This window comes from Polyodon spathula, chromosome 16 (genome assembly GCF_017654505.1).
Source record: "Polyodon spathula isolate WHYD16114869_AA chromosome 16, ASM1765450v1, whole genome shotgun sequence".
In the NCBI taxonomy this organism is placed as follows: domain Eukaryota; kingdom Metazoa; phylum Chordata; class Actinopteri; order Acipenseriformes; family Polyodontidae; genus Polyodon; species Polyodon spathula.
In genome coordinates, this window is record NC_054549.1 from 37,880,475 (window position 1) to 37,905,683 (window position 25,209).

General features: G+C 46.5%; 3 protein-coding genes across 8 annotated transcripts in view; 1 reads left to right on the forward strand and 2 right to left on the reverse strand.

The window, feature by feature from the left end:
- The first annotated feature begins 934 nt into the window (after nt 1-934).
- Nucleotides 935-10,891, forward strand: LOC121329209 (protein disulfide isomerase Creld1-like). 2 transcript variants are annotated; one of them, XM_041274682.1, is made up of 11 exons: nt 938-1,137; nt 1,671-1,716; nt 2,088-2,241; nt 2,523-2,605; nt 4,442-4,552; nt 5,720-5,811; nt 6,140-6,343; nt 6,660-6,755; nt 7,029-7,208; nt 7,609-7,752; nt 9,031-10,891. In XM_041274682.1, the coding sequence occupies exons 3-11, from the start codon at nt 2,116-2,118 to the stop codon at nt 9,249-9,251; spliced, it is 1,257 nt and encodes a 418-aa protein (XP_041130616.1). In that variant the 5' UTR covers nt 938-1,137; nt 1,671-1,716; nt 2,088-2,115; the 3' UTR covers nt 9,252-10,891. The 2 variants fall into 2 exon arrangements, with proteins under 2 accessions (XP_041130615.1, XP_041130616.1); XM_041274681.1 differs by lacking the exon at nt 1,671-1,716 and having other exon boundaries at nt 935-1,137.
- Nucleotides 10,892-12,323: 1,432 nt separating this feature from the next.
- On the reverse strand, nt 12,324-16,357 carry LOC121329210. Its single transcript, XM_041274683.1, has 7 exons — nt 16,251-16,357; nt 15,206-15,263; nt 14,636-14,760; nt 14,337-14,464; nt 13,392-13,451; nt 13,107-13,296; nt 12,324-12,757 (listed from the first exon to the last, which is right to left on the reverse strand). The coding sequence occupies exons 2-7, from the start codon at nt 15,213-15,215 to the stop codon at nt 12,647-12,649; spliced, it is 624 nt and encodes a 207-aa protein (XP_041130617.1). The 5' UTR covers nt 15,216-15,263; nt 16,251-16,357; the 3' UTR covers nt 12,324-12,646.
- Nucleotides 16,358-18,989: 2,632 nt separating this feature from the next.
- Nucleotides 18,990-25,209, reverse strand: part of LOC121328512 — a 30,222-nt gene continuing 24,002 nt past the window's right edge. For all 5 annotated transcript variants that reach the window (XM_041273203.1, XM_041273202.1, XM_041273206.1 and 2 more), the window contains one exon: nt 18,990-23,602. In XM_041273203.1, the coding sequence (XP_041129137.1) occupies nt 21,429-23,602 (2,174 nt within the window). In that variant the 3' untranslated portion in view covers nt 18,990-21,428. The remainder of the gene's footprint in view (nt 23,603-25,209) is intronic.

The following is a 25,209-nucleotide window of genomic DNA, read 5'->3' on the forward strand; positions in this document are numbered from 1 at the left end:
TGTGTGTCCTCTGGTCCAGGTTTTTGTGCTCTTGTAAACACTATTTCAAGACATTACAAACTGTTGCCTAACAATGGGCTTGCATAGGACAAATAATAATAATTAGCAAACCTAGGATGAGCACAGAGGGCAGTATAGCTATGCATGAGACAAGCATGGGAAACTGCGACATAATTCCCATGGACTGGGCTGTATCTGATACGTTGGGAATGGGACTGATGTCCACTGTCGCACACATTAATGACACACTCGTCCCTTTGTAAATCTGTACACATTCTGAATGAAGGGTTATTTTTCTGTTTTCAATGTGCTTGTATAAATATGTAAATAAAAGTAAATATTCAAACGTGACTTATTCTTATATATGAGTATGTGTGCTTGCAGTAGAGATTACCCTGTGACTCCATGTACACTAGTACAGTGGGACAGGCTTTTCAACTCACACCCCAATGCATCCTGTATCAGCTGCCTTTGACAGCAGGACTACACTTACCAGAATGCATTGCAGTGTGATTCTTTTAAAAGCCTGTCCTGTGCATGGCGTGTTGTGGTAACCCTCTGTGAGATATGTTACAAGGGCTGGTTTGTCAGTGTACTACTGGTACAGTGTTAGGCTATGGGGGCCTGGGCTCGAATCTGTGATAGTTAAACAGCAGCGAAGGTTAATAACGCTGCAGAAGAGTGGTCTTGTCGACTGCCTATTTAGATGGCTGTTTATTTAAATAAGGTTTCCAGTGCTGGAGATGTGACCCTGTGCAGCAGCTGCTCAACGCACTGCAGTGATTGGAGAACGGGGAATAGTCGCAATATATACCTGCACTGTGGCTTTAAATCCCATCCCAGCCGCTCATTGGCTGTCCCGGGAAGGGTCGACGGCTTCCTAGAATTCGGCGGACGGTGATTGGAGGAAGCGTCCTGCCCCGTCCAATGGGAACAAGCGGGTTGTTTCAGCTGTTCGAAACAGCTGGAATCCGGAGAGAGAAGGGAGACTGGTGCGCGGTGCAGCTCTCCTCAGAACCGAACCGAACCGAACCGAACCGGGCCGGACCGGGCTGCTGCGTCTCGACCTGGAGGGAAACCCTCCCTGCCGTCAGTGACGCGCTTTTCAGGACCGAAACCCCGTGTTGACGTTTCCAGGTAAAACTACACGCAGACGCATTTTGCTGTGCTGTTAATATATTAGCGGCGAATGCTGGGTCACACGGTGCCAGCTGGTTTCATTTATTCACAGCTAAGAACATGAAAACGTGTTTTATTTGTTTATTGCATGCGTATATTGATTAAAATCGTGAAATATGTGCAGGGGCGTGTGTAGCACAGGCACAGTCTTTATACGGGCCTGTCTAACATATCAAATTACCACGGGCATATTTTGCATAGGGACTGCCGTCGTTCGTATTATTATATCGTCTTTGAGCACCTGTTCGTTCGTCGCTGTTAATGTGTCTGGTTTGTTTGCTACTTGTAGTAGTAATAATAATAATAATAATAATAATAATAATAATAATAATAATAGCCCATTCTCGCTGTAGTATCAATACGAGATCAGCTGCTTCCTTCCGTGCAGTCCCGGTTTCAGCAGCACATCATTAGGCAGGTTGAAAGCATGCAGTTTCCCGGGAGAGCGGTCACTGGGGTTCACACTGTCCTCCTGTTTCAATCGCACACAGTGACGAGACGCGCTCCCGCAGAACCGCAGTGGAGCCGACTTTACAGGTACAGTCAGCCAAGACGCGTGTGGAAACAGCTGGGATTGAAAAAAAGAAACCTGGTATGCAATCATTTCATGCGGTGCTATGTCATTCACGCATTGATATTCTGTGCGTCGTTTCTGGTACAGTCTTTTATACATTCTGACTACAAATACAAAATGCGCGCATGTTTGCCAGTGAAGTGAATACAAATCAAGCACCGGTACCCCTCTCCGTACTACATGTTTACCATAGCCGGAGCTCTCCCTCCCTCCCCCCAGCAAGATGCTTCACAGCAGCCCAAAACGTCTCGCTTTACTCGCTCTGAGTGTGTATAGGGTTACATATTTGATCTGTGGCTAGTGTTGAATGTCTTTTTTGTTTTGTTTTCCCCAGCTTGCTGTGTCCCGCCTGCCTCTCCGTGATGTCACTTTCTGTGGTGCCTGCGCTGCTGTGGTTGGCTGCGCTGTGCTCTCTGCTGCCCCCTGCAGTCACAGCCAAGCGCCAGCCCTGCGAGACCTGCCGTCTCCTCACCGACAGCTTCAACAAGGTAGCGTGAGCAGGGCTGTCGCGACACGCTGCTCCCGCCACACGATGCGTGTCACGATCTGCACCTCGCCACATGTCACAGACCTGGTGGGCTGCTTGTGAAGCACAATGAGATTGATACGGCCATGTCTCCCTCTCTCTCGTCTCTTCTCCCTCCTCTTCCTTTTCTCTGTCCCTCAAATCTGTATTCAGATGCTTTATTGTCACGACAAGTCAAGCACAGGAACGTTTGACCCCCACCCCAGTATGATAGGTGTATTGAAAGGCCTCCCTGTTTTTCAGGGTATCGAGAGGACGTCCAAGAAGAATTTTGGGGGCGGGAACACGGCCTGGGAGGAGGAGAAACTGGCCAAATACGAGAAGAGGTGGGAGGAGTTACACTCTCTCTCTTTCAGGAGTGGCCCAAGAGCCCACTCATTAATAATTAATAAGGAGTGCTGTTCTTTACCAAGAGGGCTGATGAATTGTGTTTGAACAGATCTCTGTCTGTCTCTGTCTGTCTCTTGGGATTGCAATGAGTGGGGGCTCTAGTGACAATGCTGTGTGCAGAGTGGCTGTGTTGTATTGTAGAGATGCTGTGTGCAGAGTGGCTGTGTTGTATTGTATTGTAGAGATGCTGTGTGCAGAGTGGCTGTGTTGTATTGTATTGTAGAGATGCTGTGTGCAGAGTGGCTGTGTTGTATTGTAGAGATGCTGTGTGCAGAGTGGCTGTGTTGTATTGTAGAGATGCTGTGTGCAGAGTGGCTGTGTTGTATTGTATTGTAGAGATGCTGTGTGCAGAGTGGCTGTGTTGTATTGTAGAGATGCTGTGTGCAGAGTGGCTGTGTTGTTGTATTGTGTGCAGAGTTGTAGAGAGAGATGCTGTGTGCAGAGTGGCTGTGTTGTATTGTATTGTAGAGATGCTGTGTGCAGAGTGGCTGTGTTGTATTGTAGAGATGCTGTGTGCAGAGTGGCTGTGTTGTATTGTAGAGATGCTGTGTGCAGAGTGGCTGTGTTGTATTGTATTGTAGAGATGCTGTGTGCAGAGTGGCTGTGTTGTATTGTATTGCTGTGTGCAGAGTGGCTGTGTTGTATTGTAGAGTAGGCTGTGTGCAGAGTGGCTGTGTTGTATTGTATTGTAGAGATGCTGTGTGCAGAGTGGCTGTGTTGTATTGTATTGTAGAGATGCTGTGTGCAGAGTGGCTGTGTTGTATTGTATTGTAGAGATGCTGTGTGCAGAGTGGCTGTGTTGTATTGTATTGTAGAGATGCTGTGTGCAGAGTGGCTGTGTTGTATTGTATTGTAGAGATGCTGTGTGCAGAGTGGCTGTGTTGTATTGTGTTGTATTGTAGAGATGCTGTGTGCAGAGTGGCTGTGTTGTATTGTATTGTAGAGATGCTGTGTGCAGAGTGGCTGTGTTGTATTGTATTGTAGAGATGCTGTGTGCAGAGTGGCTGTGTTGTATTGTAGAGATGCTGTGTGCAGAGTGGCTGTGTTGTATTGTAGAGATGCTGTGTGCAGAGTGGCTGTGTTGTATTGTAGAGATGCTGTGTGCAGAGTGGCTGTGTTGTATTGTATTGTAGAGATGCTGTGTGCAGAGTGGCTGTGTTGTATTGTAGAGATGCTGTGTGCAGAGTGGCTGTGTTGTATTTTATGTAGAGATGCTGTGTGCAAAGCAGAAAGTGGACTGTGTTGGTTGAGAGATGACTTGTGTGGCAGAGTGCGCTGTGTGGATGTATTTGTAAGAGATGCTGTGTGCGAGTGGAATGTGTTGTATTGTATGTAGAGATGCTCTGTGCCAGATAGTGCTGGTTGTATTGTTAGGAGCTGTTGGCAGAGTGGCGTGTGTATTGTATTGTAGAGATTGCAGTAGAGAATGCTGTGTGCAGAGTGGCTGTGTTGTATTGTATTGTAGAGATGCTGTGTGCAGAGTGGCTGTGTTGTATTGTATTGTAGAGATGCTGTGTGCAGAGTGGCTGTGTTGTATTGTTATATTGTAGAGATGCTGTGTGCAGAGTGGCTGTGTTGTATTGTAGAGATGCTGTGTGCAGAGTGGCTGTGTTGTATTGTATTGTAGAGATGCTGTGTCCAGAGTGGCTGTGTTGTATTGTTATATTTTAGAGATGCTGTGTGCAGAGTGGCTGTGTTGTATTTTTATATTGTAGAGATGCTGTGTCCAGAGTGGCTGTGTTGTTAGATTGCTCTCTTCTGTTCTCTCTCAGTGAGACCCGGTTAGTGGAGATCGTGGAGGGCGTGTGTGACAGCTCTGACTTCGACTGCAACCGGCTGCTGGAGCAGATAGAGGAGCACATGGAGACCTGGTGGTTTAAGAGGTCAGCGAGCGGCACTGACGCACACTCCGACACGTTTACACACGCTGAGACTAACACAGGAACAGTCTAAGACACACGCGAACAGTCTAACACACGCTGAGACTAACACATGTGAAGTCTAACACACACACCAACAGTCTAACACACGCTGAGACTAACACACAGGAACAGTCTAACACACACTGAGACTAACACACCAACACCTAACACGTGAACAGTCTAACACACGCTGAGACTAACACACAGGAACAGTCTAAGACACACGCGAACAGTCTAACACACGCTGAGACTAACACATGTGAACAGTCTAACACACGCTGAGACTAACACACAGGAACAGTCTAACACACACTGAGACTAACACACAGGAACAGTCTAACACACACTGAGACTAACACACGTGAACAGTCTAACACACGCTGAGACTAACACACATGAACAGTCTAACACACACGCCAACAGTCTAACACACGCTGAGACTAACACATGTGAACAGTCTAACACACACGCCAACAGTCTAACACACGCTGAGACTAACACACAGGAACAGTCTAACACACACTGAGACTAACACACACTGAACAGTCTAACACACGCTGAGACTAACACACAGGAACAGTCTAAGACACACGCGAACAGTCTAACACACGCTGAGACTAACACATGTGAACAGTCTAACACACACACCAACAGTCTAACACACGCTGAGACTAACACACAGGAACAGTCTAACACACACTGAGACTAACACACAGGAACAGTCTAACACACACTGAGACTAACACACGTGAACAGTCTAACACACGCTGAGACTAACACACAGGAACAGTCTAAGACACACGCGAACAGTCTAACACACGCTGAGACTAACACATGTGAACAGTCTAACACACACGCCAACAGTCTAACACACGCTGAGACTAACACACAGGAACAGTCTAACACACGCTGAGACTAACACACACGCGAACAGATTAACACACATGCCAACAGTCTAACACACTGTAACAAACACTGACATGTTTACACACGCTGACATGTTTACACACAGGCACACGTAATACTGAAAGTTAAGTAAAGACTCCCGTGTTGAAAATGTTCTTTTTAAAACGTTTTTTTTTTTTTTCTGTTCAAACGTCACATCCCACTGTGTGTTTCTCTGCACAGGCAGCAGGAGGCACCAGAGCTCTTCCAGTGGCTCTGCATCGAAACCATCCAGGTGTGCTGCCCCCCCGATACCTTCGGAGCAGACTGCACAGGTACGCAGCGCCCCCTCTCTGATCAATAACCTGCCTTTACAAAACAACCACCCACATTGTGCATTTTCATTAAAAACACTAAATCACAACCACAAATGTTTGGCAATCATGTAGTGATGGTCACTTTGTATTTCAGTGTTGGTCAGTCAGTGTTTGTGTGTGTGCTGGTCTGTGTGTGTGTGTGATGGTCAGTGTGTGTGTGCTGGTGTGTGTGTGTGTGTGTGTGTGTGTGTGTGTGTGTGCTGGTCAGTGTGTGTGTGCTGGTCAGTCAGTGTTTTCTGTGTTTGTGTGATGGTCAGTGATACTCAGTGTCTCTTCTCTCCCCCAGCCTGTCCCGGTCAGCCTGGTTCTGTGTGTGGGGGTCTTGGTCGCTGTGACGGGGAGGGCACACGCTCGGGCTCCGGGCAGTGTGTCTGTGACCCTGGGTACCAGGGCAGTCTGTGCCAGGACTGCGCAGACGGGTACTTCAGAGAGGCCAGGGCCAACCAGAGCCAGCTCCAGGGACAGCCTTCGCAACAGGCAGTATGCACAGGTAGGCACCTCTTCACCACATCGCTTCTTTCTTTCTTCCCTTACTGTGGAGAAATGACTCCCATTGCATAGCAGTTTGATCCACCTGAGCTTGGTAACAATACACTGTGGCTTATCAAGCTTGTGTTAAATCCTGGAGTGGGTGAAACTGCTGTGCAATAGGAGTCTTGTTTCCGTCCATGCTCTGACTCAGTAAAGCTTGACAGTAGTGTAGTTTAGCCATGCTTCTGTTTGTAGTTCACTGTGCTGTGCCGTGTGTTTCTCTCGCCATGTTTCCCCACACCTCTCACTGCCCTGTGCTTTCACCATCTCTCCAGCGTGCTTCCACTCGTGTAAGAGGTGCACCGGTCCTGAGGACTACAAGTGTGAGCAGTGCAAGGCAGGCTGGATCCTGCACGACAACAAGTGTATCGGTGAGTGAGCGTGCCAGCCAGCCAGACAGCTTGTGTATGTAGCTTAGATACTTAATTGGATGTTCCTTTCAATTTGTATTGAGTGTGTCAGCATGAGTCTCTATCCCCAATCTAAACCCTTGTGTTTTCTGTGTGCTTCAGACGTTGATCAGTGAGTGTGTCAGTGTGTCCGTCCCCTCTCTAACCTGTGTCGTCCCTCTCTGCGTCTCAGATGTTGACGAGTGTGCCAGTGTGTCTGTCCCCTCTCTAACCTGTGTCGTCCCCGTGTCTCAGATGTTGACGAGTGTGGCTCGGAGCTCGAGCGCTGCCCCAGCAACACATTCTGCTTCAACACGGACGGCTCCTACGAGTGCAGAGGCTGTGACAAGGCGTGTGTCGGTTGCATGGGGGGAGGCCCCAGCCGCTGTAAGAAATGCTCCATGGGGTACAAAATGATTGGGGCCAAGTGTTTAGGTGAGTCTGCCAGTCTGTATCGGAGTTTATTTATCTGTCTCTTGTTTTTATGTGTGTTTATCTCTCTATTTATGTATGCATGTCTATGTTTGTGTCTGTCTGTTTATGTCTCTGTATCTATGTCTCTCGCTCTGTCTGTGTGTGTCTGGTTGTCTGGTGTTTGTTCTGTGTGTGTGTGTGTGTCGCTTTGTGTGTGTGTTTCTCTCTCGCTCTGTCTGTATGTGTGTGTGTCTTGTTGTCTGGTGTTCATTGTCTTTGTGTGTGTCTCTCGCCCTGCCTGTATGTGTGTGTGTCTTGTTGTCTGGTGTTCATTCTCTTTGTGTGTGTGTGTGTCTCTTGCAGTGTCTGTATGTGTGTATCGGGTTGTCTGGTGTTGCTCATGCTCCCCTCTCTCTCTCAGATATCGATGAGTGCAATCTGGGGGGTCTCAGCCCCTGTCCAGGTCTCAATGAGGAGTGTCTGAACGAGCCGGGGGGGTTCCGCTGCATCTGTGCGGATGGCTTCGTGCGCAAAGAGAAGATCTGCGTGGAGAACATGCCGCCCTGTGAGTCACCTGAGCACACCTGATACAATACCTGAATACACCTGAGATACAATACCTGAATACACCTGAGATACAATACCTGAGCACACCTGAGATACAATACCTGAATACACCTGAGATACAATACCTGAGCACACCTGAGATACAATACCTGAATACACCTGAGATACAATACCTGAATACACCTGAGATACAATACCTGAATACACCTGAGATACAGTACCTGAGCACACCTGAGATACAATACCTGAGATACAATACCTGAGCACACCTGACACCTGAGATACAATACCTGAGCACACCTGAGATACAGTACCTGAATACACCTGAGATACAATACCTGAATACACCTGAGATACAGTACCTGAGCACACCTGAGATACAATACCTGAGCACACCTGAGATACAATACCTGAGCACACCTGAGATACAGTACCTGAATACACCTGAGATACAGTACCTGGATACAGTACCTGAGCACACCTGAGATACAGTACCTGAATACACCTGAGATACAGTACCTGAGCACACCTGAGATACAGTACCTGAATACACCTGAGATACAATACCTGGATACAGTACCTGAGCACACCTGAGATACAATACCTGAATACACCTGAGATACAGTACCTGGATACAGTACCTGAGCACACCTGAGATACAGTACCTGAGATACACCTGAGATACAGTACCTGAGCACACCTGAGATACAGTACCTGAATACACCTGAGATACAATACCTGAATACACCTGAGATACAGTACCTGAGCACACCTGAGATACAATACCTGAGCACACCTGAGATACAATACCTGAATACACCTGAGATACAGTACCTGGATACAGTACCTGAGCACACCTGAGATACAATACCTGAATACACCTGAGATGCAATACCTGAGCACACCTGAGATACAGTACCTGAGCACACCTGAGATACAGTACCTGAGCACACCTGAGATACAATACCTGAGCACACCTGAGATACAATACCTGAGCACACCTGAGATACAATACCTGAATACACCTGAGATGCAATACCTGAGATACAATACCTGAGACGCACCTGGAAATGATATCCCATTAAGATTAGCTATGCTGTTTAAATATTATTTTTGTAAGTATATATTATATAATGTGTAGGATGCTATAGAAAACCCAAACTGATTTTCATCTACTCAAGGCCAGCCAGTATACTCTGCATCTTCAATACAGTCCTGTCATCACGGCTATTGATTTTCTTATGAATCCCCCTCTCTTTCTCCCCTCCCCCCGCAGTGACCCCTGAGAAAGGTCTGTTTGAGGATATCACGGATGACGAGGTGCTGGTGCTGCAGCAGATGTTCTTCGGGGTTGTGATCTGCGCTCTGGCCACGCTGGCGGCCAAGGGGGACATGGTGTTCACCGCCATCTTCATCGGGGGCCTGGCAGCCATGGCGGGGTACTGGCTGAGCGAGAAGGGGGACAGGCTGCTCGAGGGGTTCCTGAAGGGCCGCTAGAGCGGAGAGACGGGGGGACGGAGGAGACACAGGGGAAAGACACTGCTGAGATCAGGCTGTTTAAACAAGTGGCAGTCTCGTCCTACAGACAGACACAGAAAAGACACACGGACATCAACGTATCTCGTTTGCAGGAGTACCCTGCTGCTCTATCAGACAGACAGACAGACAGATATCTATGCATCTTGTTTTCTGGAGTGCCCTGTTGCTGAGGGGAGAAACAGACTGAGAGACAGATAGACAAGCTACGTTCGTTGCTCACAGAAGACTTAAGTGTTGTTCTGAGCAGGTCTACCTGCATTTTCCTGGACCCCTTCCATTCAGTTGTGCCCCCCTCCCCCAGGAATAATGGTCCAGACGTCACTTCCTGGGAATCCCCAGTATATTCCTGTTTGTTTTTGTGTGGACAGAGCTCCCTCGTTCTGTCTCCGTCTGACTTTACACATCACCAAGCTGTGAGGACGGTGAATCAGTGAAGGACCGTCATGCATGAAAATATAGGACTTGAATAATTCACTGTTAACTCGATTTGGCAAAATCATCAAAATGTAAAATAGTCTAAATATCTGCATGCATGTAACCAGTTCTAGAAGAGTTTTTGGAACTTTTGTCAGGCAGATTATCTTTTAGTATTTATTTAAGTGTAAACTGCTTCAGGTGTTGTTTTAATTGCATTTTAATTTATTTAAATCGCTTTTTTTAATTTATTTTTATTTTTTTAATTGCTCCCAATGTTGAATTGTCTTAGTCTGCCTTTTTACATGGCTTTTAAAATTGCTTTGAGCTTGAATCCTAAGAGCCGGGCGCTTCCTCATTCCATGCAGGTCATGTGACGGTGTGATGCTGCCGACGTGTCCTCCGGGACTGGCTGTCACATGACTTGAATGGAATGGGGAAGGTTGCTCCGCGCCCGGCTCTTCGGATTCTCCAGGCAAGCTCAAAGCAGTTAAAATGAGAAGCTATTTCCTCTCTAAGCTTTAAGAACCAGAGGCTCTGAAACATGGCTTTCCTGCCTGAACTGAATACCTGTCCAGGTACATCAGTGTGTGTACAAAAAACCCAACACGATCACAATGTGAGTGTCCTGCGTGTCTCCTGACACCCTGCTGGGGTTACATCAGGTACCTGTTAGATCAATGGGGGTGAGTTCAGAGAGTCTGCAAAGGGTGTGCTGCCATTCATACAGACCTCCACTGACGTCCGCAGTAAGAAGTTCTGTTGTAATGTCCAGTCAGCCCTGTCTCTTGTATCATTAATTTATACAGTTGGCCCAGCCTCTTATGTCAGTTCATATGAACAGTCAGCCTTGTTTGTTGTATAAGTTAATATCCTGGGTTTTTTATAGAATTTTGATCAGTCGGCAGTACCGTACCGCTGCACTAGACGATAAAAGACTGGAATGTTGAAATGCGATGTTTTGATTGGCAGAAGGCAGCTCCACAACTAGAGGATTCATTACAGGATAACTACAGCACGCGGGTTAGTTGTTGGGGTGTCTCTCCTGTGTGAAATACTATTAGAATCCTGATGCAATTCACATGGATTCCCATGCTTGTTATTTTAAAGATGTGAAATGTTATATCAATACTGTACGAATTGCACTGCTTTTAATTAATACAAAAAATAAAAACTTAACGGTTGCTTGTTTATTTTGTGTCTGTTTAAATTCTCGACTTATTTTCAAAGACTTGGTTCATTTACCTTATAAAAAGCAAAATCTTTCACAAAAGTGAGGGGGTACAGAGGGCTAGTTCACTAGCATGCTGTGCTATTCTCCTTAGAGGACTGGGTTAAAATTATTCATTTTTCAAAGACTTGTTAATTAACTTTATAGTCAATGAAAAAGCTGGCTCTTCCATGAAAGTGATATGGTGCAGTGGGCTAACTCATTAGCATGCTATGCTGTTCCTTCTTGGAGGGACTGGGTTCAAATCCAGCAGATTCCTGCCTTTATTTTCAAATAATTATTTAATTGACCTTATAAGTCAGTGTGAAAGAAGACTTTCCTGTAGGAGCTGGTGGTGCAGCAGGCTGATCCCATGACCTTCCCTCCCTGAAGACAGTGGTTCAAATCCAGCTCCAGGTAAGGCTCTGAGGTGAGGAATGATGTTGGGTGTGAGGAATGATGTTGATTGTGTTTCCACAGATGGAGAAGTGGGAAGAGCTGCCCTCCTGAGAGAAGATGAAGATGGAGAGGATAGTAAAGGGGGGGGTCTGGCCCCCCCCACCTGGGAAGAGGGTGGAAGGTGGGGTTGTTGCTGATGGGAGGGGAGAAAAATAAGAATTCTTTAAATTAAAGGTTAGTTAGCTGTGGGGAGGAAAGAAAAAAGTAAGAATTCTTTAAGTTAAAGAAGACTTTTCTAATTTAATATATAGAAAAGAAAAGATACATCCTTTAATTTAAAGAATTGATTGTATTTCTTTAACTATGTGGAAATGTAAATTTCTTAAGAAATTGACTGCAGTTTAACACAGTGCAGTATAATTTTTGACGTTAGAAAGTTTTGTCATTTACTGTGCAAAGCTTATTTATATAGAACAAGTAGGGTTCATTCAGTACGTACCACACACAGCTGTGTTGAGCTTGCTGGTTCAGCAGTTAAAGCAAGAGGCTTGATACCAGAAGGTTCTTCGTTCAAATCCTGGCTCGGCCCAACTGTGACCCTGAGCAAGTCACTTAGTCTGCTTCTGCTCCATCGTTGGGATGAGACATACAACAATACTGGGTTCCTACTGCAGCCAAAAGCAACATACATGAGGAACAATATTAATGTAAGTATATTTGTTATTGAGGGTTTATAAATTAACAGCGTATGTGTATATAGTTCTGTAAGTAACAGTTTTTCAGAAACTTGCATGGCTCTCTGCAAATCTTGTTGTGTTTTTCTAACAACTGAACAAATGGTAACCCATACTGTCCCTCAGATAAGTCTTGCTGTCCCGTTGTCAGACGATAAGACTTCCACACGCTGGAAGTGGTGAAGTTGTTGATAAGTGACAAGATGTAGATATTTTTAAGGGAGGAAAAAAATATCTTGAGAATCTTGAGATTACAAAACTGAAACACAGTGGTTAGTATCAATGATCTTTATTAGACTTATGAGAATTTCTGTAATGAATGTAATAACTTGATTGAGAGGTCAGCCTGTTAGCCTTTCATTCTGTTCTTTACAACACCTATAGAACTGCTTACTCTAGTGGATTCAAACACACCATCGCAAACTCAGAGGCAAGATTCACTTCTCATTACCCAATTTTTAACTTTTTCTTAATGATAATGTATTAAGGTGTTTCAGAAGAAACATCTTAGTGCGCCTTTTAACCAGTAATAAAAATAAAACACACTTTTTTTTGTGTTGGGGTATTGAACCCAGGTCCAGTACCCAGTCCTCAGCTTATTTCAGTGTGCCGCTCCAGTTGATTGGATTGTACTGCAGCAGGTCTCTCTCTCTCAGGGCTTCCAATGACCTTGACACACTGCGCTCCTTCCAGGACTGCTCCATCAGCTGGAAAAGAGAAGGGGGGAACGAGGTAGCAGCTCATTCGCAGTGCAGAACAGCAGAAGCATTTCAATGCATCTCCATCCTGTCTCCTCCCCACCATCACCCCCTCTTTCCTCTCTGCCCTCTTTCTTCCCTCTCTAGGGTCGCCATGAATAGACTCAATTTTTGAATGAACAAAGTAAGAGATCGCACAATAAGAATCTTTAAAAGAGACTTGTGAATGCACAAGTGGTTTAGATAAGTAGTTTACAAAGAAAAAAAAAACAGGATCTTTTTGTGACCCGGGAAGGCATACTGAAATCCCAGGACACAGTTCTCAAAATGGGACGATCCCCCTCTCCCTCTATCTCACCCTCTTGTTCTCGTCTCTGAACACTGCGAGTGCTCTGGCCCGGATCCGATTCTGCTCCAGGTCCTGGTTCAGTGCCAGCCGGTCTGCCTCACTCACTGCCTCCACCTCTCGCATGCGATTGGCCAGTGCCTGCCTCTGCTCCTCCCACTTCTCTCTAATCTGCCTCTTCAGTAAGGCGCGCACTTCCTGCCTGGGGAAACGAATCAGAGGACGTCCAGACAAACCACAAGCCCTGGGGGCTCCAGCACAGTGAGGGTTAATAACGCGATGGCACGGCATTGGTACCTGTACTCCTCCTTGTCTGCACAGGAGCCGTAGAAAGGTCTCTGCCAGCCCTGGTGGTACCTGCAGAGAAGCAGAGGGCACACTGGGTGATTCTGGTTCATTGCCTAAAAGGTTTAACTTTGAACTTTTTCTGTAACCAATCAAGAGATTCCCAGCATTAGAGCGCTGTATCCTGCAGCATTAAAGTGGACGGGACTTTGTGTGTACCGCATTTATCTCTGTCTGTGTGTGTGTGTGTGTGTGTGTGTGTGTTTATACATATCTGTTTTGCATTATTTTGAGCCGTGCATGTTTCAGTGGTTCATTACTTAAATGTAAAATGATGCAAAATTCGGCATGTCACCATACTTAATAGTTTTCGAGGTGTTGCGAGTCAGCATTTACACACAGAGCAGCTGAGGACTCAATGACTTCCGGAGTGGCGCAGTGAAGTAGTGAAATATTTCAGTTTTGAGGTGGCTGACGATGGAACAGTGAAACAATAGAACAAGACCTTGTTTTTCTCCTGGGATATTGTGAAGCAAAGCACCACTCAGTTAAAGTCAGTTATTGCTGTTCACATGGAAATATCTGTTCATGTCTGTATATGTATATGTGCTTCATATTGCAATTGTGTTATTATATTTTCCGGTGTTATGGAAGACTTTGATATTATCGATATCGAAATACATGCATGGTACCAATATAAAATGTTCCTATCATTGCCCACTACTAATATACTATATATACATATTATATATATATATATATATACACACACACACACACACACACACAGTATAGATAGACAGATAGAGATAGATAGATAGATAGGATGCTGAATGGTCGTTAGTAAATCACTAAATCCTGAGCCTGACACTTGTTTTCAATTGCATTTCCCTCTAACCAGGGTCCTTCACTGAGACGCAGCTCAGCAAGGAAACAGTGCTGAGGAACCCAGCCTACCTGCAGAACTCCTTCTGCTGCATGACCAGCACCCTCTGCTGGTTATAGTGGTGCGCTGCCAGCGTCTCCAGACTCACAGTGCGTCTTCTTTCAGCTGGGGGGTGAAGCGGGTTCACGCGGGCGCCGCACTGCCCGGGACACAGAGTTCACAGAGAGACTGGGTAGAGTGTTTTAAACAATACAGAATTCAAAGTGAAAGTGTGCTCAATTCACTAGGATTCACCTCAGGAATGTGTTTGTGAATAAAATCAAGTTGGCTCTTCCTGAGTTCCAGCGTGTGTGCTAGCAGGGTCTCATACCTGATTGACAGACAGAGGGACGACAGCCGGACACACAACAGGCAAGGCCAAGGGGGTGACAGCGTACCGTCTCCGAGGAGGGAGCACCGTCTGCGAAATCGGGGTGCTGGCAAGGGACAGCCCGGCTACAGAGCGAGAAGAGGATTTGTTTTATTAAATACAGTAAAACCTCCATCACGTAGCAACACTAAAAGAAACGCAGTGTAAATGACCTGACACTCGTCTAAGAGGCCCTGTCCTGCGTGTGGGGTGTTTAAAAGTGCTGCTTTCTTCACTGGCAATAGCAGGATTACAGCTGTACAGAACTGGTCATTTATTACAGGAAACTGATTCATCAAACACCCGAAGCCCCTGTAATCAGCAGATTCATCCACACCTATAAAAACACTTAGGATAGGCATCATTACTAAAAGAAACAGGAATGCAAAAAGAACAAACTGACAAACGTTTCAAAATGTCTTCAATGGAACCCCACCGCCTGTACCCTGTACCCTGTACCCTGTGCCAACACGAGTCCCACTGCATCAAACAGACAAGCAAGCACTCAATAAACACATGAACAACACTTACGTAAATGCATGCTGCTGCGTGCAGGGAGAGAGACACAGCTACGCTTCCTGCACCTACTCTACAAAACACAAAGGGAGAACCTATTCTGGAGTTTCACTTCAGCTTTTAAGATTGATTTTTTTTAAACAGTAAACATGTTCTCCCTTCCTGTAGTGCAACCTGCTAAGACTTCTGTATGTGCGACAAGGTGCTGTGATTGTTTGGAACTTAATACAGAGTAATGGATTGTATCCCAGGGGGTGTGCATGTAACCATAGCAATGCATTGCAATAGGAGCCCAGACACTGAGACTGGCCTTCAGAATGCCACGATACAGTCAGGCATTAGCTACTGTGCCCCCCAGTGTAGTATGGGGGCAGTGTCCACAGCCCCTTCTGTACACATATTCAGTGAACTTTAGACAATAGGATATTTGGTTTAGGTCTAAACTAAACCACGCAAGTTGACACACTACATTGTGTTATATATCTGAGTTAAATAATGTGTACAAAGTGCCCCTTTATCAACAAAAACTAAACAACAACTATTCAAAAAGCAAGCGACGAATCTCGTGCAATTCATTTCAGATAACACTATGTAACACAATTTTTGTTCCTGGGTAGTAAGTGTTATTTCCTAATTGCTTATGCCTCAAAAGTTTAGAAAATGGCTATTATTCCCCACAAACTTTGCTTTTGTGACCAGGACAGTGATATTTCAAAATATCACTATTTCCAATGGGAAAATGGGCAAACGTGTGTCTTTTCGTTCACATAAAGTCAGAAAAAAACAACATATGAATCCAAATTAACATGTATTTATACTAAAGTAATACAAAGATAACTACAAAAGATTTAGAAGCGAGTAGTTTTTCGAGATTTACGATTATACTGTAAATACAGTATAATTGTAACACAGTGTAATAGCACGGCTGCTAGACTGAGCGGGCTGTTCATTTTAAGACACGTGTTTAGTCTGGAGATGGTTTGTTTTTTTCGGTTCCTTAATCTTGTCTGGTTTTTAATCCTCTATTTACGCGATTAGGCGGCTTTATCAGTTTGCGTACCTTTATTGTTTTCTGTACCCGGCGGCCGTTGCCTTGAAAACGCAGCTCCCGTCTGGTGCGTCTCGACCTGTATTTTGTCACGGTGAGAACGACCAGGCAGCGGACGTCGAGTTAGTTTGTGTCCGGCAGGCAGACTCTGAAAGCCAGCCTGGTCCCGGACTTGGTCTCGCTTGTCTTGTTTGTATCACGTGGGGCCCCGGTGGTCCGGGATACCGGAGGCACTAAACCATACAACTAGACTGAAAGAAAATTGCTCATTACAACATAATAGTAATGCTAATCCTGTCCTGAATACATAATATACAGCTGGCATTGTTAGAAATAATACCCTCGACTAACAACACTTAATATTATTGTTCTATTATGAGTTATCCGAGTCGTGTGTTGCAGCTGCCATATACTCCTTTAAACTGGGACAATATTAACAGTAATGCCCCTTTGGACAGTGCGTGAAACATTTAACAATACAGGGGTGCATTGAATAACTGGTCTGAAATAGACCCAGGGGAAGAACCTCAAATGTGAAAATACCAAACCAGAGAGACAAACACCGGTCAATACAATCACTAGTGGGGCAAATAACACGAATACATGAGGTAAAATGTTGCTGGACCAAAAGTTTAGTACATCTATAATAATAATAATAATAATAATAATAATAATAATAATAATAATAATAATAATAATAATATTTAATGTATGCTTATATTTTACTATTGGATTTCCAAGTAGCTCTATATTAAACGTGCCTAGTTGCAGGTGTGCCTGCTGCTGTATAACTATAGTTTCTTGGAGTGAGCTCATTGTATTGCACAGGTAAACCCCTCTGCAAACAGTGCCAGTGTTGATAGTATTGCGCACTATTGTGCACTTGTTCACACGGATTACCTGAGTGGCCCAGATCAATGCTCTCTTGTGTGCTGTGTGTACAATGGCACTGGGGTGACTGGTTTTGCAGAAGTCAACAGTAGATTTGCATGTTCATTGTGCAGGTTCCTCATGCTAGTTGCCATGGTTATACCGTGCATTTAGCATGTTTTCTATTTGAAATCTTACTGAGATTCCATCGATGCTACCTGTGTCTCTTTCTGTCTGTTTCTCTCACCCTGTTCTCTAAAACGTTTGCCATGCTTTTCTCATGGTTATATTATATACTATGCATTTTTACCATAGCTTAATTTGCCAAGATTATTAATATGCTTTAACCATACCTTGCTGTGCTTCAGCATGCTTCCAATATGGGAACCCTTGATAAGGGAAGACACAGTAACACCCATAGGCATTTCAACAAATTACACCCCCACCACCGTCCTCCGAGACGACTCCATCGACAGTGCACCTGGAAAAGGGCAGGGGAATCATTCGTCCTGCTCCCAGTCCCGTTTTTATCACTCCCAGGACTGATCCAGCCATCCCGGGACCATTCCAGCAGCAGCGGACCTCATTGCGGGGAGCTGCTGTTTTTCCTCCAGTGGTGAAGCTCAGGGAAGCCACACACGGGAACTTCCCCCGTCCGCCGTCTGCACCACTGTCAGTGCCACTGTTTAGTTATACAGCACACAGTCCAGAACAATGTCACAATATAGAGATTTTATTTTATATACTGTATATAGAGAAATTTGACAATATGTAATGTAGAGACTTTAAAACATTCATATAAAACATGTATCTTATCTAAAGGTAATGAAGAGAGCTGCTGGTTACATTTCAGTGAGGATTGCAACGCAGGCCAGGGTGACTGCTGTGCAAAACACTGTGCCACGTCTTCAAGCTTTCTTTAACAAAAAAAACATGAAACGTTTATGCAACTTCTTATCATACAGAACTATGGCTTTACAAAGTGTTGTACAAATATAATAGAGTTCAGCTGGTTCTCTTTAGTTCACTTGGTGGTAGTGATTAAGACCCGTTGCTTAGCTCTTAACAGCATCCTATCGTTGAATGGCACTATTCTCGAACCCTCATTCTGCCCCCACCACACTAGAAATCCACCCCCTTCCTGTGCAGCAGGTATTGTGTTTGCAATGGGACTCTGGTTTTCATTCCTCAGTCCTACAGCAGGCAGGCATCTGCACTTCTACAGGTCACTTAACCATTGATAATGACCCTGCTATTCTGATTTCAACTTCTGAATGCAGCATGTGACCTACACGTGGGCTTCTTAACATTACTCATGGCTTCTAAATGATGGGAGTGTTGTGTACATGCAGCTAGTGTTGTACTTCTAAGAAACGTGTGTGAATGTGTGCTCTAACCAGGGAGCTGCTCAAATCCACTGCAGCCCAGCACTTTCTCTAACCACTGACCTACTCAAACCACTGCAGCCCAGCACTTTCTCTAACCACTGACCTACTCAAACCCACTGCAGCCCAGCACTTTCTCGAACCACTGAGCTACTCAAACCCACTGCAGCCCAGCACTTTCTCGAACCACTGAGCTACTCAAACCCACTGCAGCCCAGCACTTTCTCGAACCACTGAGCTACTCAAACCCACTGCAGCCCAGCACTTTCTCGAACCACTGAGCTACTCAAACCCACTGCAATCCACACTGCAGCCCAGCACTTTCTCTAACCACTGAGCTACTCAAACCCACTGCAGCCCAGCACTTTCTCGAACCACTGAGCTACTCAAACCCACTGCAGCCCAGCACTTTCTCTAACCACTGAGCTACTCAAACCCACTGCAGCCCAGCACTTTCTCTAACCACTGAGCTACTCAAACCCACTGCAGCCCAGCACTTTCTCTAACCACTGAGCTACTCAAACCCACTGCAGCCCTTTTTTATTTTCTTTTACCCACAAGTTACTCAAACCCAATGCCTTCTTCATCCTGATCATAATGGCTACTGAGATGTATTGAAATGCACGGAGATCTTTTGAGATGCGCTGAAATGTACTGATATGCACAGAAATGTATTGAGACGAATTGAAATGAAATTAAATCAAACTAATGAAGCAGCGCAACTGTGGAAAAAGAGTGAAGGGTATTCATGGAATATTTGTACAGAGTTTGATTGGAACAGCTTATGTCCCTATTTGTGTGATAAAAAAAACATTCCATTGCATTAGAGATGCCTTATATACACTGGGATCTGAAATACACTATAATACTGCTCTGTAGCACAACAGCAAGTACTGGTAAGACTCGAGACACTGTCACGTCTCTGACCTGTATTTTTAAACACACAATATTAGAGGTGGAAATAAGAATCCGATTGCATAGCTGTTTCATCCATTCCAGATTTTTATATTTGCTTGATCAGCCCCAGTGTGTTTAGGTAACAAGCTCAGGTGTGTCATACTAAACTCATCGTAAAACCAGGAATGGATCAAACTGCTATGCAACAGGAGTCTTTACTTCTATCCCTGCAATATAGAGAGGGGCTCTGATTTTCAGGGTTATATTTTTCACGGTTCATGTTAATGATAAAAAATGATACAATTAATACAAAATAATAATAATAATAATAATAATAATAATAATAATAATAATAATAATAATAATAATATATTAAAATGATCTTTTAAGTCAGTCCAGTATAGCTGAGAAACAAACGTCTTTCCATCGCTTATTCCCATCAAGTGTGAATAACCAAGTCCACACAAGTCTGTACAATGTGCTGCTCCACGTGTGTTATGCTGGCCTGCTTTGTTAATAACATTGACAAAAGCACTGCCACATGGCTTTAATAGTCTCTTACTGAAAGCGTCACTTGATATGCATGACCTCCCCCCCGAAGCGAGGACACTGTCTGCAGGACACCATTGTAAAGGAGGTGTGTGACTGCCTCCTGTGGTATAATTGTAAAGGAGGTGTGTGACTGCCTCCTGTGGTATAATTTTAAAGGAGGTGTGTGCCTGTCTCCTGTGGTATAATTGTAAAGGAGGTGTGTGACTGGCTCCTGTGGTATAATTGTAAAGGAGGTGTGTGCCTGTCTCCTGTGGTATAATTGTAAAGGAGGTGTGTGCCTGCCTCCTGTGGTATAATTGTAAAGGAGGTGTGTGACTGCCTCCTGTGGTATAATTTTAAAGGAGGTGTGTGCCTGTCTCCTGTGGTATAATTGTAAAGGAGGTGTGTGACTGGCTCCTGTGGTATAATTGTGAAGGAGGTGTGTGCCTGCCTCCTGTGGTATAATTGTGAAGGAGGTGTGTGTCTGCCTCCTGCGGTATAACTGTGAAGGAGGTGTGTGACTGCCTCCTGTGGTATAATTGTAAAGGAGGTGTGTGCCTGGCTCCTGTGGTATAATTATGAAGGAGGTGTGTGCCTGGCTCCTGTGGTATAATTGTAAAGGAGGTGTGTGCCTGTCTCCTGTGGTATAATTGTGAAGGAGGTGTGTGCCTGTCTCCTGTGGTATAATTGTAAAGGAGGTGTGTGACTGGCTCCTGTGGTATAATTGTAAAGGAGGTGTGTGACTGGCTCCTGTGGTGTAATTGTAAAGGAGGTGTGTGACTGCCTCCTGTGGTATAATTGTCTGTCATTACTAACAGGATAGAATCTGGTGTTCCGGGTCACACAGGAGCCTGAAGTTAATTTGGTTTATGCAATACTGTATAATATTAATACAGCCCCCCAGCTCTCTCTTTCAATCTTCTTTCTCTCCCTCTCTCATTTCATTTATTAGGGCTAGTTGGTTGTTTCGTTCTTGTGGAAGGGCTGAGGGCTGCTCTGATCCCTGGCTCAACTGCTTGCAATGAATATATGAGAAGAGCAGTGGCTGGGCTCACACCCGTCTGTACAGCCCAGAGGGGTAGAGGGGGAAGCCAGCGAGGATCCAGACGCTTTCGGCTCTGTTAGCTTGTTTGATTGCACACAGCTCCAGCGCAGCACAGTGATCTCGGTACAGCACACAAACTGGTGCTGGGTCCATCTCGGTTGTTCCTCTCTTCAAGCGGCCTTTAAAAAGAAAGTTTACATGAAGTGCTCCCTGATTAGACACGGTTCAGTTTTTTATTTCTTTTTTTAACACTCAGGGACTCGTCACAGATAATTAGTATTGTGCCTTTTTGATCTGCAACCCACACGAAAAAAATAAAAAAAGAGAATAAAAAGAGGTGTCTCTATAAACAGTGTATTGCAATGAAAGCAGGACCAGCAGTCACAGCATGGTCATGGCATTCACTCATCCTCCAGCCAGCCAGCCAGCCAGCCCACCAGGGGGCGCAGTCGCTCCTTGGGCTCACAGGTCGATGGTGTCGCTGCAGATGCTGAGCGAGTCGACCTGTCGGCTGATCTCCAGGAAGCTCCGCCTGGCCTCCCTCTCCGAGTCGTCCAGCTCCAACCCCTGAACCCTGACCCCAAGGAAGGGCTCTCGAAGGTCGTCCGTGGGCGTGATTCCCTGCCCGGTCTGCAGAGAGAGAGAGGTCCCGGAGAGGCTGTCCAGAGAGGTGTTGTTGGAGGGAGTCCGGTGCAAGCGGATTGAGACCGGAGGTGTGAGCGGACTGCCACTATTAATGGGGGGAGTCCTTGGCAGGTGGATGGGGGTCTTTGAACCTGTCGCTGCTGTGCTCAAATTACTGCTGGAGGGAGTACAGCTGTGTTTTCCCTGGGAGGGAGTCTCCCTCTCTTTCTCCTCCTTCTCACATTCCTCCCTCTCCATTTTCTCACTAGGCTCTGCCAACGAGCTGCCCTTTGCCAGGCTGTACAGAAAGTTGGGGTCGCTGCTGCGCCGGTATTTGAAGCCAGCAGGGGACGAGGCAGCCACAGAGGACAGCAGTAGCGGCTCACAGCCCGTGCGGGTGGAGGACAGCTCCCCTGCCAGGGAGGTGCGTGAATCCGCAGTGTTGAGCCAGCGGTGAGGGATGAAGCTGCTGAACAGGCTGTCCTTCACCAGGTGCTCCCTGAAGAGAGCCTCGTCGATGCTGCGGCTCAGGTCGATGGGGGACGGGGGCCGGAGGTCGAAGTCCGCGAGTGAGAGGATGGACTCCTTCTCGAGGCACACGGTGCTGTGGGATCGCCGCAGCAAGGACAGGTTGTGAGGCTTGCCCAGCCCATGCCTGAGGAAGAGCAGGGAGCTGGTGGAGCCGCCCTGGAGGGCCAGCCTGGTTCTGCGTTCGTTGCTCTCCTTCAGGGTCCTCAGGGGCAGGGTTTCCGGGTGGTTCCGGATCAGGCTCTTGCTGATATCCGCCCCGTTGCGTTCCTGGGAGGCCCAGTTGTTGGGGAACTCGGAGTTGCTCCCGATCCCGTTGGAGCTGCCCCCGTTGCTGTCCAGTTTGTGCTGTCTCCGGCCGCAGAAGCTCTGCACGATCTTCAGCCAGCAGGTGTGGCCATCGCTGCAGCCGCCAGCCTCCCCATCTCCTCCCCGGCGCCAGAAAATCCATGAAGCCACCACCAGCATGAAGAAGCCCCAAGCCAGCTCCAGCAGCCGGTACCAGAACTGGACCAGCCACCAGGCCCAGGTGAAGTGCTGCCAGTCCCCCAGGATGCCGTAGAGCCAGAGGACAGCGTAGACCTGCAGTCCACAACACAGCAAGCCCAGCACCGCGCAGACAGCCAGCACCCGCCAGAGGAGGAGAACCAGCTTGCTCCTGGAGCTCAGACCAGTGGCCACGGCCATCGCGTTACTGCAGCCGTCGACCGTCCCAAACCCCCGTTCCTCCAGCGAGGGGCTGGCGGCCTGTCTCCGCAGCCGGGGATAGGTGGAGAGGAACCCTGCGGTGAGGAAGGCACCCCAGGACACAGACAGCACCTGCAGGACGACGTGGACGGAAGGGTTGAGGGCGAGGAAGAGGAAATCCACGGCCAGGAGGAGAGTGGAGTGCAGGAGGGCCACCACCCCAGCCAGGGGCAGCCGCTGGAGGCCATCGGGAAGCACCTGCAGCCCGGCCGCCCTGTACCCCAACAGACACAGCACCCCGAAGGCCGAGAGGAGCAGGGGGAAGCCCAGATTGTACAGCCCTATGACAGCCGGCCGGGGAAGCAGGTCTTTAGTCCCGTAGGGGTCGGTCAGGAAATAGACGCCCCGGACCACCCCAGCTAGAACCAGCAGAGCGTTGGTGAGTCCCAGGCAAGCCCGGGCAGAGGGTTCGAGAACGGGGGTCCCGATCAGGTTTATCAGCCCCCCTAGGGCCAGCAGAAGAAACAGCGCCGCAGAGCCGAAGACATGCATCTCCCAGGCGAAGGACAGCGTGCGCCGCAGGTCCGTCCAGCGCAGGGAAGAGGTCCCGTTGGGGAGGGGGAGCAGGCTGCACGCTCCGAGGCCTCCAGGACAGGGCTGCGGGGCAGGTCGGCTGGGGGTCACAACGGCCGGGCGTCCCAGCGGGGGAGCGGCCTCGTTCACCAGGAGGGTGTCTTTGGGGATGAAGCGTCGGTCCCCCTTCTGTGGCGGAGTGGGGATCAGTCTCTTGTTAGGATCTGTGTTGGGGGGTGGGAGGGTGGGGGTGGGGGGAACACAAGAAAGGAACAAAACACAGTCAGTACCAGAACAGCAAGCACAATTCCTGTGATGTTTGTTTTTTTTTTTTTTTTTTTTTTTTTTTAACTGCTTGTTTAAGCAGGAAGGTCCCGCTGAGATCATAAGGGGAACCTGGTCAGGACAGTGTTTAACAAAATCCCAATTATTACAAATCACAAAGACACAAGAAAATCTATAAACTAGAGAAGGCCATTCGTCCCATCAGTGCTGGTCCGGTTCGCAGGTGCTGTTTGATCTACAGATTTGGCAAGGACCCCAGTGATTCAGTATCAATGCCATGGCTTAGTATCCCATTCCCTGCTAGCACCCCTGTCTGAAGAACTGTGTGCTACCCTGTCTCCACTTCATTTCCAACTGACTGAAATTATATATAACGACGGTCGACACAGCACAGCAGCAGTTACTAGCACACAGGATACTGTATAGTTACTAGCACACAGGATACTGTATAGTTACTAGCACACAGGATACTGTGCAGTTACTAGCACACAGGATACTGTATAGTTACTAGCACACACAGGATACTGTATAGTTACTAGCACACACAGGATACTGTACAGTTACTAGCACACAGGATACTGTATAGTTACTAGCACACAGGATACTGTATAGTTACTAGCACACAGGATACTGTATAGTTACTAGCACACACACAGATACTGTATAGTTACTAGCACACAGGATACTGTATAGTTACTAGCACACAGGATACTGTACAGTTACTAGCACACAGGATACTGTATAGTTACTAGCACACAGGATACTGTATAGTTACTAGCACACACAGGATACTGTATAGTTACTAGCACACAGGATACTGTATAGTTACTAGCACACACAGGATACTGTATAGTTACTAGCACACAGGATACTGTACAGTTACTAGCACACACAGGATACTGTATAGTTACTAGCACACACAGGATACTGTATAGTTACTAGCACACACAGGATACTGTATAGTTACTAGCACACACAGGATACTGTATAGTTACTAGCACACACAGGATACTGTATAGTTACTAGCACACAGGATACTGTGCAGTTACTAGCACACACAGGATACTGTATAGTTACTAGCACACAGGATACTGTGCAGTTACTAGCACACACAGGATACTGTATAGTTACTAGCACACAGGATACTGTATAGTTACTAGCACACAGGATACTGTATAGTTACTAGCACACAGGATACTGTACAGTTACTAGCACACACAGGATACTGTATAGTTACTAGCACACAGGATACTGTATAGTTACTAGCACACACAGGATACTGTACAGTTACTAGCACACACAGGATACTGTATAGTTACTAGCACACACAGGATACTGTATAGTTACTAGCACACACAGGATACTGTATAGTTACTAGCACACAGGATACTGTATAGTTACTAGCACACACAGGATACTGTATAGTTACTAGCACACAGGATACTGTATAGTTACTAGCACACAGGATACTGTATAGTTACTAGCACACAGGATACTGTATAGTTACTAGCACACAGGATACTGTGTAGTTACTAGCACACAGGAT

Coding starts and splice junctions, on each gene's coding strand:
- LOC121329209 (XM_041274681.1), top strand. CDS start 2,116: ATGTCACTTTCTGTGGTGCCTGCGCTGCTGTGGTTGGCTGCGCTGTGC. Junction 6,756..7,028: donor GCACGACAACAAGTGTATCG/GTGAGTGAGCGT, acceptor CCCGTGTCTCAG/ATGTTGACGAGTGTGGCTCG. Junction 7,753..9,030: donor CGTGGAGAACATGCCGCCCT/GTGAGTCACCTG, acceptor CTCCCCCCGCAG/TGACCCCTGAGAAAGGTCTG.
- LOC121329210 (XM_041274683.1), bottom strand. Junction 13,452..14,336: donor CAGCAGAAGGAGTTCTGCAG/GTAGGCTGGGTT, acceptor GCTTCTCTGCAG/GTACCACCAGGGCTGGCAGA. Junction 13,297..13,391: donor GCAGACAAGGAGGAGTACAG/GTACCAATGCCG, acceptor TCGTTTCCCCAG/GCAGGAAGTGCGCGCCTTAC.